At 34.1% G+C, this 23,136-nt stretch overlaps 2 protein-coding genes across 7 annotated transcripts in view; one reads left to right on the forward strand and one right to left on the reverse strand.

Annotated features, from left to right (window-relative positions):
* The window catches only part of CENPP (centromere protein P), a 160,737-nt gene that overhangs the window by 38,888 nt on the left and 98,713 nt on the right, over positions 1–23,136 (reverse strand). The gene's annotated exons all lie outside the window — the stretch shown is intronic.
* On the forward strand, positions 518–22,837 carry ECM2 (extracellular matrix protein 2). Of its 3 annotated transcripts, none has more exons than XM_009921171.2 (11): positions 518–677; positions 1,426–1,505; positions 4,926–5,245; positions 10,291–10,479; positions 11,813–12,295; positions 12,620–12,735; positions 14,390–14,525; positions 15,845–16,002; positions 17,704–17,843; positions 18,971–19,297; positions 20,070–22,837. In XM_009921171.2, exons 3-11 carry the CDS (start codon positions 4,951–4,953, stop codon positions 20,272–20,274), a joined length of 2,049 nt encoding a protein of 682 aa, XP_009919473.1. In that variant the 5' UTR covers positions 518–677; positions 1,426–1,505; positions 4,926–4,950; the 3' UTR covers positions 20,275–22,837. The 3 variants fall into 3 exon arrangements, with proteins under 3 accessions (XP_009919473.1, XP_069625791.1, XP_069625790.1); XM_069769690.1 differs by having other exon boundaries at positions 542–560; XM_069769689.1 differs by lacking the exon at positions 518–677 and having other exon boundaries at positions 1,270–1,505.

The following is a 23,136-nucleotide window of genomic DNA, read 5'->3' on the forward strand; positions in this document are numbered from 1 at the left end:
CCTGAGACAGCGAACAAAAGCGTAAGAAACCACATTTAAATATTTAATGAAGTGAATGCTGTCATTTTTGTCTCTAATAAATACACCATCATTTAAATACATACAGTATTTATCTGACATGCATAGCCATGAGAAGATTATCTACTTTGCTATTCTTTTCCCCGCTTCTGCTAGAAGGACTGTTGTCCTGTTGTTCAACTTGCCCTTTACAGATCAATGTTTTTAGCCCAGGTACTGAACCATGTCATCTCATTTCAGATGCTAGCTCCATTTGTTAAGTATAACTATCTCCATTCTTTTTAAACAGCTCCAGATAAACTACAAAAGTTTAATATTTCTTCTTTTGACTTTGCAAAGCAAAGCACAGTAGAAACTGAATGACTATTTTAAGAGACAATGTGTTTTCCCAGTATCTTTCCACCACATACCGGCTAACAATTATGGTTAACTCAATGGTTATACCATTCCATGACTATCTGTCTAAACATTCCTCAGAGTATGAATTCAAGCAAACAACAAATTTTTAATCTCAGAAGAACTCAGACGACTCCATCTACCAGGTAAATTTGTCATTTCTGAAGCTTAGCAGACTCACCATCTCATCAAACACTGAGACTCTGCAGAAGCTCTATCTGGGGATGAAGGAAAAGGCTCTGCTGGCATACAAAGGACTTGTGGTAATGTACCATTATTCCCTCCCTCCCCCCCACACTCAGTTCTCATATTTGGATTACGAACTTCACTGCAGCTTCTGCATAGCTGTGCTTCAGGATCATGTTTCAGGATGTAATTAGCCTCACAAAAAAATGAAGGGAAAATGCTTCAGTCATTTTATTTTCCATGCATAAGCTACAACTTATGGTGAAATCATTGCTGTAAATGGACAAAAGAAAAATTTTCCATGCTAAAACTTCAACAAAAAGGTTTGCTGCTTATAGATTATGGGGTACAAGGGCAGGAGCGGATTAAGAAAAAATGAATTGAAGAAAAAAGTTCGGATTTTAATAAATCTTTTTATATTAAATTTATGTTTGCCAAAATGTATTATCTCTATAAAATAATAAATCTACATTAAAATCACGCCACCTGGAAACTAAATTTCTAAATACATAAAACAGAACTGAATAAAATACACATTTTTTTGTGTCTTTTGAAAACACTCCATTTTCCTGTTCCTTATGCAACTGCAGTACTGAAAGAGAATTTCCAGCTGTGCCTTGTCAGCCTACGGACCGAACATATTGTGCTGCTTTTCATTTTCCTTAAGTGAGCTTTTTTAGTTCTCCGAGTAACAGTATTAGCTGATTCTCTGCACACAGAACAGAACAGCGCTTTGTCCCCAGGGAAAGAAGCTATTTCAGACTTAACTAAGGAATCATCTAACATGTTTCAACAATCCCTACTGTTTCTCTGTTTGTTTTAAAGATATCACTGTGATTTTGTTTCATTTGCAACTGGAGACTAAATGACACCAAGCAGAATCTGCTGTTAGGTTAGATTACAAGGTAAAATGTTTTAAATTTTAAATTACTGCTTAAAGCATGGTGTTGAATGGCTTAAACGACATGTTAACTTTGCAAATATGTATGAAATAATACTAGCTATATTTAGCAATACTGAACATAAATGCTTTTCTAGATAAAATATGCAATACCAGTTGATCTGCTTTTTGTTTGGTATGAATGTTTGCCACACACTTCACGCTTAAACTAACTGAAAGTGCAATTAATTTTGCTGGTATGGCTAAATGTGACTCATTTCTATGCAATAAATTTAAAGAAGAGTATGTGAAAAATCTTTGCAAATTGCTTTAACCCCTGTGTGTCATGAGAAATAACCTTGACATCTTAGAAATATGTTTGAATTTAGACTGAATAGATAGATTATTTAATAAATTCTGATACTCTGGTATTTCTAAAGGGTCAGTACTTTAAAAATAAACTATTTCCATTAATATAATAGCAAAATGACAGATATTGAACTTACTGAAGATAAACATTTTGAAAGCTACAAACTACTGAACACATTATGTGATAAAAATAAAGGTAATAAAGATGCTTACACATACTATGCCTGATCTAAACATTTATGTGTAAAATTAAAAAAGGTATAGCAATGCAGCCATGTTGAGAGTATCTGGCAACACAAAGATATAATAATTTCATTATATTAGTTACCTATAATTTTAGTTTGATATGTAATCATTTAGTATGAAAGTCATAGAAGTTGAATAGGTTGAATTTTCCCCAAATTAAAAGCTTGCTGGCACTATACTAAATATAACTTCCTGATAGATAATGTGAGGATTCAAGCCATGGGCAGTAAAGGCCCAATGTATTTAAGGCCTTTTTCTTGTATGACATTCACAATTTGGGCCTTAAAACATGAGACAGCACTTATTTTATAAGCCAAGGAATGAAACTTAGAAATGTAGCTCAGTATTTTGCATGCAAGGAATACCATTTGATTGAAAGTAGCAGTATTAAGCTTTCAGTACTGAAAAGTTAACTTGGTGTGAAAATATAGCATATAAACTCACATATATGAACAGGATTATTTTATAAAGACCTATTATTAGGAGGTTGTTTTCTATTGGTTTGGGTTTTTAATTTGTAATTATAATGTATTTTATGAAAACAAGTTTCACTTCTATATTGAAGTTAACAGCAAAACCCTGAGACATCATTTATACAGTAAATGTAATGTAATTCACCCTATGTTATTCCTGACTTTTAAAAATACACGCACAGAGAATGGAAAAGTATTTCAGTCATGCCATCATATGCCTCTGGTCACAGGAAGAAATGGTTAAATGTTAAAAAAGCAGAAACGTAGCAACATTGTAACTTCATAGCTATGGTGTTATTATAGAGTATACTATAAAAATGTGACCATAATTAAGATGTCAGTAACTCAACAGAATGAATACACATGTTCAAGACTTTTCTTTGTATATTCAGTTTTCCCTAAGGGCTCTTTTTGTGTTTCATTCAAACTTGCGGAACAGAAGTTTACCGTGTAATTTTATAGCCAGTCATTACCATGCAAGTAAGTCAGAAACGAAAAACATTAGGTCATTTGTCCTGCAAGCTGAGGTACTAAGAAACAAGCACTTTCTTAAAAAGAACAGACATCATCAATGCAGAATACAAGCTTCTGCATCTATATGATATGTTAACTAACAGTAATTTCTGTAAATAAAAGGCCAATACAAAGTCTATATAGCATTTTGGAATAACTGATTTCTAATGGGTAGAAAGCAATAAACTGAAATCTGGATTAATTTGAAAACCCTGCTATTACATGAGACATTATGTGGATTTGTGTGAGACACTTGCATCTCAAATTCCCTTTATAAGGAAATAAAAGCATTATCTTAGCTTAACAAAATTCTGCAAATTAATATCTATATTTGCTATAATATTTTAAAATTAAAATAGTTGAACACAAACTACAATATCAGAAAGAAGAAAAAGCATACTGTTTTAAGCTTATCTACTGCCAACTTCCCATTTAAAAACATGAGAATAAAATTTATGAGAATTGTGCTGTGGAAAGCATGAAAAACATGCAATCAATCACATGCCTTATATTCAAGAAAAGTTAGGCAACTTGTACCAAAAACTTGACCTATTATATAAATCAGAAAATACCAAGATGCACAAACTTTTTTAAAAAAATCTGATTCAGGCAAAACCACAGTTCATGTTCCTGAAACAATACTATCCTGTATTTATACAAGTAACTATAATAAGACTAACTCTAAAGTGAAAGACTACATATAAAGCCAGACTAATGAACATCAAGAAAAAGCAGTTTTTAATCCCCTCAACACTTCCTTAGAGAAAAACCATGGACATACTCTAAGCCCTGTCTTGGACACAAAGACTAAGTGCTCTTACTCTCAAGTTCTTCACTAATTCTCAACATTGCAAGAATCCTAGTGTCTTCAGACTCTACCGTCTCAGTTCAAATAGACCACAGGACAAGAACATTTCCTTTATGAAAGAATTATGCCAGCAGATCTATGACAAATCATTAATAACTTTGGACATGCATGGCCTTAGGTCAACACTGGTATAGCCATTGCTGGATATGCTTTCTATGCATACTCTGAATCTTGACTGCTTTGTTTTGGAATGCCACCTATTGGTGACAGTAAATGCAATTTTTCTGTCAGAAGCGTAAGAAGTCTGAAGACATATAGTCATTTTGAATTTCTTAGAAAGTAAATGCAGTACACAACCCATTATAGATCAACCTTTTTAGACTACCTATGCTTAATAAAAACTTCCATTAGAGAAGCAGATGTGTGATGTCACAAAGAGTGCTATGGTGATCAAAATTTCAAAAGATCTCTACTGCAGAACCAGAAAGACTCGTTAAAGAAGAGGATGGCTAGAAACGGAAGCAAAAGCAACATCTCTTTTCATCTCTGTTGAAAAATACCTTGCACAGAAATGACAAACCAAAAGCATTTGGGGTGGCATATCACAAATGAATTGGGCATTTTTCTGTTACTTTGCCATTGCCATGTTCAGGAGTTACAACCACCTGGAAGAAACATTAGCAATCAAAAAAGTGAAGAAACACATTACAGCTCTCAAAAACTCCCTTGCTGGAAGCAGGAACGATTACTAACCTACAAATGCCTGGTGGCACTGCAAATCTAAATGACCTCTTCAAATGCAACCCCAAATACAAAGCTAGCACCTATTTGAATTTGACTATTGCCCGTAAGGGCAGAAAACCACAAAACTAAAATTACTTACTTTAGCTCCCATAGGGCAATTTCATTCCAAGAGGAAGCTTGGTTATATTGACCTATCATGTATTGGTCCACCTGCTTTGAACAGTGCACCATGACTGACATAATTCTAAAAGCTGTCTAGGTATCTAATTTTCCTCTTTTTTTCCCATTCCAGGATACTTTCCAAGACAAACAAAAACATGCAGGCTACACCATTAGTCTATTATTTCCTGCTTGTCTCTCTGTGCATTGATTTTTCTCAAAATGAAACTAGTGCACTTCTCAGGAGGCAAAGGAGAAGAATGCGCTACAGAGGATTGAGAAGCAGCTCCTCAGCAGGGCACAGGTCCCCAAGACAGCCAAGGATGAAGCTTCCAGCTCCAGTTGCTGTAGTACCCAGCATACCTCTTATTAACATTGATGACAGTGTTATGGGTGTATTTGACTCTCTCATAGGTTTGGGTGGACATGAATCTAGTTACAGTGTCTTACCAGGTAAGAATAAAGCCCCTCTACTACTGAGAGTGGGACGATTTTTCTCTTGATTTCAAATGAAAAATATAAACTCATGAAAGCTTTATTTTAGCTCTGCTTGCAACACATACTGAAATAAAACTCAATTACCTTTTTGTTAACCTACTTTTGTTGCCTTTTATAATTATTTTTTGGCTAGCATATGAAGCTTTTTAATTATCTATGCTTAAGCCTTACAAAGAATCTTGCTTTGCCAGGTAACAGTAACATTTTTGGCAATCTTTCTGCATTCTCATTTCATCTTAAGTAATACAAATTTTGTTGGGATATTTTCATAACTTCAAATGTGTGGCAAGTTTGAAGGCCATTTTGAAGAATCTGTTGCTCAATATATCTAAGCCAATTAGCATTTCACTAAGGCCCTAACACCAATAACACCAGTGTTATTTAAAATAGACTTAAGTTCTTTGTTTGTTGTTGTATTTTTGAAAAGCAGCATTCAAATTATGTCTACACACACTATTTAATGAATAATTCTTTATTTTGTAAATAAATTAATGACACACAGTAATAGGTGCAATATGAAACTTACATTACAAACAAGACCTTTATGATGGAAAACTAAGCTAAGAGAGAAAAACAACACTCATTCAACACAAGATCACTCTTATGCTCCACCAATATCGAGAACCCAGAATTATTTAAAAGAAGTTCAATAGTACGATTTATTTAAAACTTGCCTTTTTGGTGATCTAGAGTTTTTCACATTGCTGCACTAATACGTATTTTATGTTTTTTGAAGGAGATGTAGGGTAGAGGATTTGATGTCTTAAGAAACAAACAAACAAAAAGCGTAATTTCATTGATCTTTACTGACACCTGCTTTAGTAACCGTAACAGGCTTTTCTACAGCCTCAAAGAATATAAGACTAGACAGGGATTGAGAACTGATAGTTGTTAAGTGTCTCTTCGGTCCTTAGTGCAGTAAAGGAAGAGTGAACTCTTGCTCTAGGATGGTTGTGATTTTACGTTCAACATCACAAATGGGAAATTACGACTCACAAAACGGGAAATTAAGATTCACGAGTCTAAAAATCAGACATCCATTCTGAAGATAAGAACTTCTGAACACTACTATCAGTATTTTTCAGGTTTGAAACCCCAGTTATCAATCAACTGAAAATTACTGAGAAGTTATAACACTTCATTTCTTTTCATAGAAAGAGGTTCAAAGGTTGAAGAAAAGACACTGGGATGTTGTGAAGAACCAATACAGGGTCATATCAACTCTATAGCTAATAAATATAGAGACAGAGATACTTCCCTTCCGGCACCAAGAGATCACACAATGAGTAAAATTATCATATGCAATTTTATGAAAAAAATAAGAATTCCCTGATTACCACTGTTCTACATAAAATGATAATAATCTATTTTTATAAGCAAAAAGTTAAGCCTTTTAGTGTGTCACACAAGAGACACGAACACTAGGTTAAGAGATCTCAACTTAAATGGCAAAACATATTTTAGTCACATTTTCTTAACAACTACTGTTTGTTTTGAGTCCTTACTTTCAGAATGGCTGAACCATTTCAAATGAAATATTTTTAAGTAAGGGGTTTTAATGGGAAAACTAGCAAAACTCTTGATTGTAGCATTTCTAGTGTGTACTACAATGTTACTCTTATAATACATACTACTGATGTCAAACCTTTAATTTAAAAATATTTTTAAAATTAAACAGAGGAAAATACCACATAAACAGCATACACTTCATGTAAGATATTCCAGTCTCTCTGTCAGAGACCATCAGTCATGCCGAAATAATGCATGGTTCTTCCCCCCTCCCACCCCATTTGTTTCTTTCTATCTGGACTTGCATCCAAAAGCTGAGCTAAAACCACTGAACTCATTTTATTTGGAACTTCATGCTGAATTTACACCATATTTCCAAAGGTTAAAAGTCCTGTGCTCATCTGCCAAAGACTTCAACCACAAGGTATTTTTTAGTCTAGCTTTTAAAGTTCAAAATTTTTTCAAGTTAATGTCAGATTTGGAAAAAACAGAGCCTATTAAATAATAGAACACTATTATTAATCATGCTTCGGAACAGAAGAAAATGCAATCCAAAACTTAATTTTCATTCTCCTAGCTACTTACTTTACTCTCGGTAGCCTAAAAAAAATTTACAGATAACATATGCAGGATGAAAATTAACAGTTAAATAGCAGTTTAACAGTAACCAGATGTATCTCCTTCCTCCATATAAAAATCATGTGAACCATTTAAATTAAATCAAACCACAACATAAGGTAATTTGCAGTTGTTTGTCCTTTACAGACCACAGTCTGCCCATTAAGCAGTGCAGAATAGGATGTACACTGTTGCACTATTTCTAATATCTCTTAAACCTCACTTCTCCCTGCTCATACCCATACTAAAGTTATTCAGTGGATAGGAAGTTTAAGGACCATCTCAACGCAGTCTTTACTCTGTCTCATAAGGGTTACGTGAATTCCAACAAAGTGCCAAATAACAGTTCTGCAACGCAATGAAAGGGTACCTCTTTGCCTTTGCACACACACATTTTTCCTGTCTTTTTAAGTAACTGTCACATACACAGAAAACAAGACAATTTGTTAAAGAAGTCTGCAGAGGGCAAGGCCTGATAACCCATATCTTTATGCTTATTCAGACAAGATTTGCACCAACTTCAGATCCAGTCTAGTAGCTAAAACAAAATAAAGAATTTAAGGAAGCACCAAAGAATTTCCATCTCAAGCCAGATATGCTCCTCTGGAACAGCTGACATTTTATTGTTTAACATGAGAAAGTGTAGTGTCCTTTTTGTGTTTCCTTTGGAGATTACTTAAAAGAAATATTGTGGCTTCCTGGCAAGCATATAAAAACCAGAAGTCAGCATCCAGCAAACAGCTGCATTACAGATACCTGGGTAGAATGACAAGGGACTTACAGCCAACTAACATTTGGCCTGGGCTAACTCATCTCCTTCTTCAGTTAACGTGGTTTGAGTTGATTAGAGCACAACATGCAGCTGAAATGATGCATATATATCCTGGACCTCTGAAAAAACAAGATGCAACTGTTCAACAAATTAATTTCTCCCCCTTTCCATCACGAGAGTAACCTAAATCAAAAGAGCATTTTTTAAAATGTAAGGAATATAGAGGAGCATCCAAACAGGATGATTCTGATAACTAATTTTTATTCTAGAAAATAGGTTCATATCCAATGGTCTTTAAACAGAAGGGCAAAGGAATACCTTTGTTATGAAGCTGAGAGTAGGACTGCCTTAAAGGATTTTGCAGAATGCCTGACTTTGAGTCAAATATTAATTCCTGAGACATTTCAAACCAAATATTTACAACAGTCTCATTAGGATATTTAGAGACTATCCTGAATACTCTTCCCTTTAAAACTGAACAACCAAGCATGGACCCGGGCGGAGTGTGGGAAAACAAACCCTGCAAACAATCCCTCCAAAGACAATTTGTCTATCACAAACAAAAGTCTCTTGCATGTAAATTCAGTTGAGATAAGGTTTTTCCACTGTATTAGACAATCTTCATCTGAAGGAGGAAGTCAAACCAAATAGGAAAAGAGGAAAATCTTTTTTTTATTTATACACAGGAAAGTACAAAGTAACTTAGAAATGGGTTTTCAGCTTGAAACGGATACTTCAGCAATGCATTCTTACAATAATTAGAAAGAGGAAAAGGCAGGTGTGTAGGGAGTTGAGATTCTCACCAGATTTAGAGGTACGCTCAAAAATAGGAAAAGATTTACATGGGATGAAGAATCTCAACCTTGGCTTTCCTTCTCTCAAAAGACCAAAAAAAAAAAAGTGTCATGTTAAAGTGCAATGTTTATCCTGGTGTCTGGATGAGAACTGCCCTGGGAAACCTTTGCTGAGGTAGACTCCATCACTGGAAGGAAAGAGAGACTTGGAATAGTTTCTTTCCCAAGTCTTTATGCTCTCCAAACAACTTGCCTACTGAATATCTGAGTATAGCTTACAAAATAAATATCTTCTACATTTCTTTCTGAAAATTTCAACTAGTACGCTGGGGAAATCTCAATTTTTTGTAGATACATGTCCAGAAACTTTGGAGACGAAGTATTTAATAGCACAAGTTGTTCAAGCTTGCTACTTTCCTAGCAAAGAGTTTTTTTCAGATAAAGCAAGTTACAGGGAGGAGGAGATGTTTGCCATCTTACCAGTCATTACAGAATGGACTTTAGTTCCATTAAGCCTATGAACAGTCACTATAAAGTGAATATTGTTACCCTACCAGTTCCACACAGCTTAACAAGACTTTCTCATTTAACGTGCAAGATATTAGAAAAGATGTCTAGCACACAAGAGAGAAATAGAAGAGGGTCTAGAAAAAATATTTTCAAGCTCTGCATGATTTATTTTAACTCCATTGTGATGAAGAAAACTTTGGCTTCTTTCTCAACTGTATCTATGTACAGCTTTCATTGAGATCTGTGATTTCTGCTTTCCATTTCTAAGGGTGGAGAGGAAAAAGGAGCTGCCATGCAAAAGACCCTCAAAAACTCACCATCTAGATTTAATTTTCCTATTTTAGGAATATCACTGAACTTGAATAATTCAAGAGTTTTTCCAGAAGACAAAGATGGTAAGGGTCTTCATCAGTTGGCTAGGAAATGAACTATTATGACAACTGCCTGAAACAGAGGGAGCACACAATTAGAGGGACAGAGAACCTGCACTCAGTTTTCACTGTGAAGCTGTAAGCAGGTAACAGCTACATACACATTAATTGTGTACCTCCCCCTTGATTGCCTTCACAGCAGAGAGGCCAAGAACCAAATAGAGATTGGAAACCACTAATAAGCTGAAGAAAATACAGCTATGAAAAATAAGGAATAATGACAAGATACTTAGAATAGGGTATATTTTACATATTTTCAGAATGAGAACAAAATAGTAATGCATCTTGCCAAAGTTTTAAATAAACACTATTGGTTTTATTTCAGTTTAAGCTATTTAACTCCAATTTTCTATTTTCTTTTCTTAGGAAAGAAGGGGCACTGCACAGCTAATGGGATGATAATGTACGATAAAGCCGTCTGGTCTCCCAAGCCCTGCATTACCTGTCTCTGTTCAAAAGGAGAAGTGATATGTGATACAACCATGTGCCACCCCCTGAAATGTCCCAAAACTATTATACCTGCAGGAGAATGCTGCCCAGTTTGTTCTGATACTGGTACAGTACACCATATTATTTTTACTATTTTAAAACTCATGCAAAACCTAACATAAACACTATGTTTAATGATATCAAGGATTACAAGGTACACATTGTCCTTTTACAGAGAAAACAAGTTCTGAACTACATGATAAGAGCAGGTCTTCAAAATTTCTACTCAAGTTGACTTCAGTTTCTTAGAGTACACTGGCTGTTAGAGGAGTTTAATATAATACTTAAAGAAAAGAAGATGTTAAGTAAGCAATAGTAAAGATAATTATATTTCTTTTTTTATTTTCCCCTTTCTGTTTCTTCCCTCCCGCCTTTACAAAATTTTGGTAAATGTATGAAGAAGGAACATCTGGTTACATTTTATATCCGACTTCCATTTCCAAAGGATCAATCAATAACTACTAGCCATTATTAATACATTAGACATACATAATAAACATGATACAGTTTACAGACTGGTATATCTTTCTTAGGAGTGTAAAAAACATGCAGCTATTTGATATAAATTGAGAGAAGATAGTCAACTTACAAGAGGAACACCAGAACTACAATCTTGTTTCTTCATAAAATTTAAACAAAATCAGTATCTTTAAAAAGAAAAGGAATGGAGAAGATAAAAATGAAATGTGTTCTCCCTTCCACCACTCCCAATACCCTAAGTCTGCAAAGTACTGAACTTAACCTCCTCTTACCGTAAAATATTGTTTAGCCTTGTGTGTGCGCACATATGTGACACACAGAAATGTACTGAGTGAAGACATCACAGAAATTAACTGTAGAAGTCATGTTGATTGAAACAATTAAACTCCTTTTATTTGAACTGCCCTGTTATGCGAGTAAAAACTGCATTCTGGTAATTGAGTTAACACATTTCCCCAGTGAGCTCCCCACCTGCAGCCATCTCTACATCTGACAGTCGCCCGCACAGGAGAACAAGACTTAACCTTTGTGAAATTTATTCGATTACCTTCCTCTCACTCCCAGACACATTCTTTTTCTCTTTAGACCCCTCCATCAACACAAAACCCCTAATGTATTAGTTCAGAAAGGAAGATAAGGAAGGTTATATTAATTTTTTCCCTTTTTTTCTGGAGCTGCATTGAATCATACTGTTCTGTACCGTTGGGTCAATCATTTCTCAGTCAAAGTATGTCTCTTCTGTCAAGCAGCAATATAAGAACATATTTTAATTCTTTCAAATAATATTCTAAGGGGGATACTATTCTTCTATAGTTACCATATTTTTACTATATGAGGGGAACAGTCTTTACTAAAACTTTAGTTTCATATCCTCTTATCAGACAACTTTTTTGTTGTTGTTTTCATTGCCTCTGGTTAGCCTCCTCTTTGGATTCAAGTATTATCTCACTGGATGATGTGACTGAGTTGTCTGGTGATTCTCCAGAACCCAATGACCTTGACAACACCAATATATTGTCATCAGCACGTACTCAAACTGAAAAAGAGGAACTGCTTAGAACAGAAGTGGTAGAGTTTAAAGAGAAAGAGGGTCATAAAAAGGATGAAAAGAAAAGAAAAAGGAAAGGCAAAAAAAATCGACGGAAGTATAAAGCCTATCACAGAGAAAAGAAGCCTACCACAAGAAAGGAAGCTGCAGAAGAAGAAATACAATATGAAAGTGATGAAGATGATGGTACTTTCAGAATGCCATCTCATTTCCCCATTCCTGTTCCACCCATAGAAGCTCATCCTTTGCCAACTGGATGTTCCACCTCAGACACCACAATAAGCTGTATTAATGCCAAACTTACACAAATACCACCAATCTCAGATCCAGATATAACAAGTCTAGACCTTACAGGTAAATAATGGGTCTACTTTGCATGATTTTTCCTATGAAGTAACATTATCCATTCTCAAATGCAGTCAACAGTAGTGTTGATACTTTGTTGTTCCTTGTCATAAAAATGTATTAGAATGAATTTTACATCTAAGCCTCTAAACCAATGAATTAAAAATGTTAGATTTGCTTACTACTGTTTAAATACTAATATGAATATGTCTACACACAATTATTGTACATAATAGAACTATTTTTGTAATATATTTTTCATGTACAATACTACACAACTCAGATGCATACTGTAATTCATAACTCAAACTATTTTCTTGAATTCTGTCCTAGGAAATAGTATCACTACTATCTCAGATGAAGCATTCAACGGGATGCCTAATTTGGAGTGGATTGATCTAAGTAAAAATAACATTACCTCTGCTGGCATAGGTCCACAAGCATTCAAAGTAAGAAAGCCTAACTTTTCTACTATCCTATGATTAATTCTTGCTTAAAGGAAACGTTTTCCTGCTGTTCAGTCTATGGATCTAAAACAGTTTGCACCTAGTATGAGTAACCATTCTATTATTACAATACAGTTAAACCTGGCTATTTCAAGAAATCTCTTGTCATAATCAAGAATATCTAGAGATTTTTGAATGACATTCACCAAGAATTAAATGTTAAACAATAAGAGAGACAATTTTCTCATATTTTACCAGTTGCAGTTGAGAGATTTCAGAATTGAAAGGCTCATATTCCATTAACAACACCTGGGATACTCAGGCTCAATATTTGTAAATTATGTATCATCTTACTCACTACATTAGCTCTGTAAAGCTTATGCTCTTGAATTCCCAAAAAGATCTGCCTATGCCAGGTCTTGCTATAATAATCCACTTAATAGCAGTTCATGTAATCAGCTGTATTCTTATTGTTGACTATCTTTAATGAGAAACTTTCAAGCATAGCTGCTTACTAAAACAACAGCTTTCTCATAAAACAGTCCAAGAATCTTTCTACATTCAGTCTTTTTCCTGCAAGGGGAATTTACATGGTAACAGGCTATTCAAGTGCATCTACATATACCTCAATTGAAGGCAGAATAGTCCCATAATAATTTCTGATGCAAGCAAGAACATACAGTTAGTAGTTCAAGTGTAGAAGTAAGGCATCAGGACCTTGCTTTTTGAGGCAAGATGAACACAAAAAGCATGGGAACAACAAATTGAATTATCACAGTATGTTTTTAATTTTGTTTCCTGCCATATGCAATCAGTCTTCTTGCAGGACTTTCTGTATACCACCACCCTGCAGATAACATGCACAGCTGTGGCTGACTTCAAAGGACTTCAGTTCCTAAAACTCCTATGAAATCAAAGTGGATGGAAAAGACAGACCAGGAAGGTGTCTCAATTGTGAAAAAAATTTTAGCGAGGCTTGTATCACACCAGGCAGTTAAGACAAAACTGGAAGAAAGCAGGCTTCAGTGGATCCACTGCTAAAACAACTCCACCTTTTTAAGAAACGCTCACTACTGCATGATTATTGATATGCATTTATCAAAATTAAGCTGTGGTAATTTTTCATACCATTTTTTTAAGCTGGCTGAAGTCACAAAAATCCTAGGTCACTGAAAAAGTTGCTGTCATTATGCTTGAGTAAAGTAAATTTGCTGACCTACAGAAAACCATCAATTTGCTCACAAATGAAGAGTATAAACACATAATCTATAAATGTATGTACTTTGAACTCCTAGATACTGCAATAATGTAGTAAGGTAATACCTACATGACTCAAAGACAGTAGCAGTAATACAAATAGTTATGACTGGATAGCTGCAGGATGGCTGTGTGAAGAGCTGATGTGTTCAGTCAAGCTCTTCCAGTTGCACATTACATTAACTGGCACCTTTGTTAATATTTAGCATAAAGAAACCAATTAGACTGATAGGAGAAAATATTTTTTTTTATTCAAAACACTGGATACTAGTGCACTGCTACTGAAAATCTTCAAAAAAACATGTGTTTAAGAAAACATTAACTATGATTACATTATATGTTTAACCATATATTTTACACCTTGATAATCTAAGTTCTCTTCTTCACCCCTGTGATTAAGATCCTGAAAAAGCTAAAACGTTTGTATTTGGATGGAAATATGCTGGTACATATTCCCTCTGAATTGCCATCATCTTTGGAAGAAATAAAAATAAATGACAACCACCTTCATGCCATTGATGAAGATGGCTTACAAGGTATTTAGAAAACTAATATTGATCATGTGAAAAGATTAAAATAAATTTGAAAAGAAGAATGTTCAACCAAATGCATCTGGATATAACCAGAAAAATAATTGCTAGCTTAAGTGCCATGTTTTCAAAAGGCAACAAAAGCTGAAAGATTTGCATGACAAAGTTTTTTAAAATTACATTTTCCCTTCTTCCCCAACTTATGCAACTACTCTCCCAAAGAAGCTTATATTTAAGGTTACTAAGTAGAGATGGATTTGAAGTATGTTGAAGATAGCTACTCTCCTGACCCGTAACCTGATCGCTTTGTGTGTGATGAAACTATATTAATTATTTTTTAAGTTGCATGAAAGCAAATAGAATTTGATGTGCATGAAAAATAAGGCAGAATAGCATTGGAGTTAACCATGATTGTTTTAAGCCAAGCAAAATGTGGGCTGATACAAAAAAAGAAAAAAAAAATAAATTAGGGGAGGTACAATCAATGTTATAACATGACTGACTTTTTTGCTCCCTTTCCTCTCCTGCCAAAAGGCTCCCCATTTAAACTGGATCAGTTTAGTGATACAGCTCACTATGGCGCAATATAAATGCTTGAGCTAAGACAAAGAAAACTTAGGCCAAGGGCTGCAAGAGCCTTTTAGTTTAAAATCAAACTGCACTGTTAGAAGGAGCTATAAAAAGCTTCTGTAAAAAAAAAGTTACTTAGATTATTTGTGAATGAGGAACTTATTATTGTGAAACAGTATTTCCTGCTTACATACATTGATCAACACTGGCTTCTTCTGTGACCTGCATTTGGATGGCTGAGGAAGAACAGTATAATCCATTAAGGGTTCTCAACCCAGGACAGTAGGTGGTTGAAAGGAGTAAAATGAAATGAGTAAAGCAGGGAGCGGGAAGATATGAGCCCGAAGAAAGAGTAACATACCCATTATCACGTAAGTGACTGAAGACCCATGGATATCATTCAGCAACTGCACAAAGGTCAGCACCCACATAGTATTCCAAAAATCATCTGCACATAACCATGAAGTAATAAGGCCTAAATGGTAGCACTATCCACAAGCCTTACAGCTGCTGCCTTTTCCCTTCTAAGTGGGAGAGAAAGCTATAAATAAAGCTCTAGTCAATCTCTAAAATTCTACAAACTAATAAACAATATAATTGTATGATTATGAGATAATAAATGAAAATCCTTTCACTATATCTTCATTGCTTTGAACTGATCTGAGTAATGCTTAAGATGGTTAAATTTTAAACATGCATTTTAACAAGATATGAGATGGCATTAACTAACAGAAATTCTAACTTTTTCTCCCCAGATTTAAAGAACTTGGTCACCCTGGAATTAGAAGGAAATAAACTCAGTGAAGCAAATGTCAGTCCTTTGGCCTTTTATCCTTTGAAAAGTCTCTCTTATTTGCGACTGGGAAGAAATAAATTTAGAATTATCCCACAAGGTCTTCCCACCACTCTTGAGGTAAAAACAAAACAAACCCAAAAGGCAAAAAAAACCCCCAAAACCACAACCCCAAACAAGAAAGCTTCACTTTTCCAAACATTTTAACAGACTTTTTTTTTTTTTTTACTTACTGCATTACTATCATAAGGTACAGATATATTTAAATTTTATAAATTTGTTTCCAGATATATTACTATTTTTTATTCCTTAATCATTATTTCTAGAAGTTTACTTATATACCAACTCCATCCCAAAAGGTATCTTTTAAGTCTGAATTTATCTAGTATTGTCTCACAAAATAGTATAGCCTGCAACTTCTGTCTGTTAAGTTACACATCATTCACATAACATTCCTAATACAGATAATGTCTTAGTGCAAATACCTGTGCACTTTGAGTTACCACACAGAGTAAAGTTCACAAGATGGCAACAAAAACAGTAAGAGATCTAGAAAACCTGTTTTATAAAGAAAGACTAAAGGAACCAAGATTGTCTAGTCTGAAAGTGAGATGCTTATATCTAACCACCCTCTTCGTTTTTTGGCTGGTCTAAGTCTCAATTTCCCTGGTGTTCCAAATGAGGGATGCTATCTGGAAGGTAATTTCTTCCTCCATTTGAATCTCTGTCTAGTTTCATTCTCTGCTCACCTCAATCTTTACTTCAAAGGTAATTCTTGCTACCTATTAATTTCACCATCTCTCTTCATTCTATCTTTCCTTTTGCCCTTTCTCATTTCAGCATCCTTGTATTTATTTCCTTTTATCCTTAGGATCTTCCACGATCTGAAATGCAAGGAGAAAAAAAAACAAACAAAAAACAAATCGAGCAAACCCAACAATATCTCTTCTATAACATTAGCTTCTTCTGCAGCTACTGCCTGCAACTTTACTTCAGCTTAATGTTCTCCACTACCCATTCACTCATAGGTTACATTTTTTTCTTTTTTTTTCACTTCATCCCTCCTTGATGAAACAGGGAACACCTGGCAAGTTTTTCTACATTTTATATGCTTTGGGAACACTCAATTTTAAACCGACACACAATAAATTCACAGACAATGATTTTCTGGCTACAAAGTTGCTTTTCTATTTTCCCAAAGCCTTCCTCTGCAGGCCCTAAATTCTATTTTGGGTCCTACATATATTTCAGTCATTGCTCCATTTTTATTTCACATCATATTTATCCTATATTACAAGCCATTATCAGGAACTTAATCTATGTAAAACACACAGTTATAATACGTTGCAGACTCACAACATGAAGTTTTGTAAAACATTGACATTTTATATTCCTACAAATTTGAAAGTTTCAAAGCTCACAAGTGCCCAGCAAAAATATTAAGAAAGCAAGACTCTTAATATTTTTCTAACTAATAGCTTTCCAAGACACAAAAAATTAACAAATTCTTGTCAATCTCATCACTCTCACGTTATATACTTTCACACTGTACAACTTTCAGACAAGACAAAAGATACAATTCTTTCTATTTAATCTTTCAAAGCAATCTGTATTCTCACAAATTAGAAAACAAAACAATTGCTTTGAAAAATTGTGTTTCTGAAAGTCACACAACAGATACAAAATTACTCTGATTCAGATTCAGAAATTAACAGATATATCAGGTAATATGGAGAATAGGTAATAGCGACATTTTGAATTGCAATGGGAAAGAATAGCATATTTTACTTTCACAAATTTTCTTTCCAAATGCACTTACAGGAGTTATACCTTGAAAATAATCAAGTTGAAGAAGTGTCAGAAATTTGCTTTAACCATACAAGAAACATAAATGTCATTGTGCTAAAGCATAACAAATTAGAAGAGCACAGAATAGCACCTTTGGCTTGGATAAACCAAGAGTAAGTAGGAATAATTTAAAATATAATTATTTTATTTTTCTTCGTTATTAGTGAGTCAGATAATGAAATAAATATTTGCACTTCATTACGTTTAACTTGAAATTGTAGTTATCTTTAGATTTGCTTGTTTTCCTTAGCTAATTTGTCTTAATCTCCCTTGCTTAAATTGTATAATCTAGGAAGTATTCAGAATTGGCTTTCAAATAAAAAGATCTTATGCCTCAAATCTGTACCATTTTAACATAGAAGTCTAAATATTTTTCTGACCATGCAATTAAAAAAATGAACATTAATTATCAATAATAGTCTATAAAATTATACAATAATGTGGTATTAATATATAATTATCTCAAAGGTAATTTAAAAATAATTTCATATTGTCATAGCCTTATTTCCAATTGGATTAAAAATTATAAAAGTAAATAAGATGAAGGGAAGACTGTGCAGCCGCATTGTGTGAAAGTAGAATATAAGCAGAGGAAGCAATGAGAATGAAAGAAGCAAAAGACAATACTACTTTTGATTCTTCTGGTAAATTATTTGCTAAGCTACATAAGGTACCTTGCCATAACATATCAACAGCAGTCCTATCAAGTTGATTTCCTGATTTATAAACTGCTTAATCTGAAAACGACCACACTGTACTAACAGCTTCTCTGATCTCTGGGAGTGAAGCACATTGGAATGATTCTAAAGGAGCCATTCACAAAACAATTAATGGGCTTTAGAACAAAATTTAAAAATCCATGTCAATGGGATAACCACTAAAGTCCCAGGCTTATTATGTGTTTTCCTCATTGCAATTTAGCAATGCTTATCAATCACAAATTACTCCCTGGGTTTCCCCTATTCAACATTCTCTCTGTACTCATTACTGTAGATTTCTTACCATCAACAGAATCATTGTGCTTGATTGATAATTAATGACTTCAATTCTTTCTATTCCCAGAGTAATTACTCATGACCATGTTCCATAAAATGCATTCTGTTCCATTAACAGAAATAAATTTCCCTTTGAAATTTAGTTTCCTTGTAACCATGTTAAGCACTATTTTGTACAGAATGTAGCATTAACAATGCAGTAAGCTATGTTTTCATCCCCCCCTTTTTTTTCTCCTTTAATGCAGGAACTTGGAGTCAATTGATCTCTCGTATAATAAGTTATATCATGTTCCCTCCTACCTGCCAAAATCTTTACTACATCTGATACTTATAGGAAATCAGATTGAAAGAATTCCAGGATATGTCTTTGGTCACATGAAGCCAGGGCTGGAGTATCTCTACCTGTCCTTTAACAAACTTACTGATGATGGAATAGATCCAGTATCGTTTTTTGGAGCATATCACTCTCTGAGAGAGTTGTTTTTGGATCACAATGAATTAAAGTCTGTACCATTTGGAATTGATGAAATGAGAAAATTACGTTTTTTAAGACTGAACAATAATAAAATAAGGTAATTTCCAAATTCTTTGTTACATTAATGGCATTAAAATAAATGTCACAAGACATGCTTAAAGCGGAACTTTTTAAGTAAATATTTTTTAAAAAATTCTGAAGGAGGAGCTAAATCCTGAGTTTTCTACTGCAGTATTTCTGCATATGATAACAGAAAAGTGAGATTTCACCCTTCCTCATAGTTCTTGAAAATGCTCACAAAGATGCTGAGCACCAGTTCCCTCCAGGAAATTAATCTGTAATACTGCTTGGACCACATGTCTGCTGGGGCAGCTGCGATTTGATAGGCACAGCAAAGTACCAGCTTTTTCTGCTCTTGGACCAGCCTGCAAACTGGTTACAAAATAACTGGACGGTGTCATCAGCTGCTGGTGGCCACTGAAAGCCACCTTTCAGCAGGTTTCAGCCAGCACCATTTGTGAAGTTAGGCATGCTCTCTAAACCAAACTCTGTATGGTTTAGAAAGCAAAGTAATGATTGACAGAGGATCTTACTACATGTGTTATACAGAAAGTTTTCATTCAGCAACACGTGGCAATACTTTCCTCAGGAAAACTAAGTATATGATATAAATGAGAAAACAATGCAAGGCGAGAATTTTAAAAATAATTACTTGGAAAAGTCCTCAATAAATATATTATTGGGAAAATTTAATGTACTGATTAAGTTAACATTTTCAAATCCCTACATAAACAGCATCTCTAAAATAAATTATGAAGTTATGAGTTATCTTGAATAATTAAAATATAATTTCTTCCACAATGTCACAGGACGGTCCCTCCAGAACGCATCTGCAGGACTCGTATCATTGATGATGATGTTCATGAGAACAGTGAAGAGGAGAATGAAGAGTCACGCTTGGAGCATGTTCATCTTGAAAACAACTATATCAATACAAGACAGCTATCACCACATGCATTTTCATGCATAAGATCCTATTGCAGTGTTGTTCTTAAACCACAGATCATCAAATAAACACCCAACATTTGCATTGCAACCCCTATCTCTAGAAACACAGCTTTATTTATTTTCTGCTACTAACAGGTCTGCTTATTTCTGATTTAAACCCTTCTTACTACTCTAAATAAGATACAGTATATTATATACTGAAGTAAGGTAGTAGTGTATTTCTTAATATAATTTCACTATAAAAACATTAATTGTAAAAATAGAAGCTCAAGATTATGTCATAAATTTTTATTTCTATTGACAGAAATTCTACTTAAATGCAGATACACCTCCATAAGATGAATTTTAGAAAAGAATATAACTAAGCCCTCAACTTGGTCCTGGCTTATTTGATTAACTGAATTTAAAACATTTTAAATGGTACCATCAGCTTTAAAAATGATACAAACAAAAGTCCTTCAGCTATGAACATTCTAGCAGTGCAAGAATCAAATTTCTTAAGACATATGTGGTACTGGATTTTCTACCAAACATTTTGCAGTGATAAATTCTCTTCTAACTGAAATGTCAAGAACAAAAATGTTAAATTGTTTGTTTTAGATGACCCTGAAAACTTCCTGTATTCAAACACAGATTCTGATGAGTTCGAGGAAGGAGCAATTAATTTCTATGTGGATGGGTTTTTTTTTTTTTTTTGAAACAAAGTGTATTTGTTTTGTTTGTTTGTTTTTTTTTTTTTTAAAACTCAGAGAGTGGTAGATCCCATTCATTTGTACAATGAATAGTTAGTTTGCTAGATTTTTATACTGTAGAGGATCAGGATCATGTTGCCCATTTAGGGGACAAATCAGACTTTCACAAAACTTTTAAATATTGGGTTAGTAGTTATTAGTAGTTATTTGAAAGCTTCTAGATAGTCATAAATCACCACTTCAGAGACAGTGTGGATAAAGCAGTTTCAGTAATACATCTGATATGAACGTCTGCTTAGGTATATAACAGTAAGTGTTTACAAATATATCTCTCTTTCCCTAGAAAGGAATTCAGTCTCTTGAAGTTTCTTTTCAATGTCTGAGTTCAAAGAAAAGAAACATTTTTAATATTCCACTCTGGATTTTAACATTATATTCTTTAGAGAAAGTGGCCAAAAATTTGATAAGAAATAGTTAATATTTTTATTTTAAAGAACAATTTCAATAAAAATTCAAAGTAATTCTAACACCTTTCATATTTCTTGAATTCTACAATCCTTTCTTATAAGAGTAGGCTGATGGTAGGAAATGGTTACAGGTGACTGGCAAGTCATTATTCTTCACGCAATTACTTTCTACTTTATCCTGGGCTATTCTGTGAGGCATTAAAAAAAAAAAAAAAGTACTCTGTTTTCTTCAGTAGTATAGGTAAGCTGTCTAATAATTTCTTCTTCAGAATGGATCGCAACAAAGGATGAAATGGCTTAATACAGGGACTGACTTTTCTGAAGGCATATAAAAGCTGTAAGCAAGTGCACATCATAAAACTTCTAAGGACACATATTAACTACTGAACTGTAATTTCATTGCCCTCAGGAAGTGGAGGTTTCACTATGCATTTCCCACACATCCCAATCTACTGCCAACAGACATGTCATATAATCAGCATAAGCATACTGTTCACACAACATTTAACAGTGAAGGATCTCCAAACACTTTTTTTAGCATATTATAGACAGCATATATGAACACCTGAGTTTTATTTTCTTTGAAGCTATACAATCATGATAAAAACAAGATCACATTGTTCTATCTCAAAGTTCTCTCTTACTCAAATAAACTATTACCTGCAAGACACAATGGTACTTCATCTGCAGTGCGTTGAAACCTACTGCGTTTCTTGTAAGAAAAAATCCTAAGATATGTGGATTTCTCTAAAAAGATTGCTTTGGATATTTTGTTTGGTAAAGTATGGTCAGAAGTCATACCTTAGTGACTTGCTAAGTTTGGTAAAGCATGGTGAAATCAACAGGCTGAGTTTTTACATACAGTGTTCTGTTTTAGGTGGTTTGATTTCATTGCTTGCGCACTTTCAACATTTGATTCCTTCTTTCCTTTCACTTTGGCTAATATACCTTTGTCTTTGCAAAACAGCATTAAGTTCCCAAACTACCGCTTTGACAGACTAAAAAAACTAAATTATTAAAATGAATACTTTTAGTCTATTGCTAAATAACTTCAGATTTACTTTGCAACACTGCTAAGCAGTGCTTTCAGAAGCTTTACTAAGCATTTTGAATACACAGATTGACCCAAGGAGGGATTTCCAGGTAAACAAGCTGCTGTATTACACCATTTTATGCATTGTTATAATAAATCTAAGCAAAACACCACATATTGTTGCGATTATTTTCATTCAAATAGAATGCTTTTCTTATCAAAACATTCAGACTTATAAGACTTACTAGAAAATCTCCACTGGATAACACTGCTAAAATACAGATGACTAAAGATTTATTGCTACCATTAACATATTTTTTTCTCCAATTTGTGCTTTTTCACTTTTAAGACATCATAGAATTGAATTTTATGCAAGTAATTTGTCTAAGATTTTTCCTTTGGTCATTTAATAACATGAGTATCAAGCTTGCCTGAAAGTATGCTGTGATAAGTTTTTTCCTACAAGAAGCACTCAATAACATAACGTGACCTAAAGTTACGGTGCAAATATAATGCCACAGTAGCGAAACAGAGAGACTGAAGGAAAAACATTTTGGAATCAGAACACAACAGTAGCAGAGGCAGAAGACCAAGAAGGAGAAAGAAGCCAAGGGATGAAGGGTATGCAACAAACGGATGCTTACTCACTTAAATACATGGGCAATTAAACTTGGATAGCATTTCCATATGTCAAATGTAAGCAGCTTAAGTCTGTTCACTCTTCAAAATTGCCAAC

Source organism: Haliaeetus albicilla, chromosome 24 (genome assembly GCF_947461875.1).
Source record: "Haliaeetus albicilla chromosome 24, bHalAlb1.1, whole genome shotgun sequence".
In the NCBI taxonomy this organism is placed as follows: Eukaryota; Metazoa; Chordata; class Aves; order Accipitriformes; family Accipitridae; genus Haliaeetus; species Haliaeetus albicilla.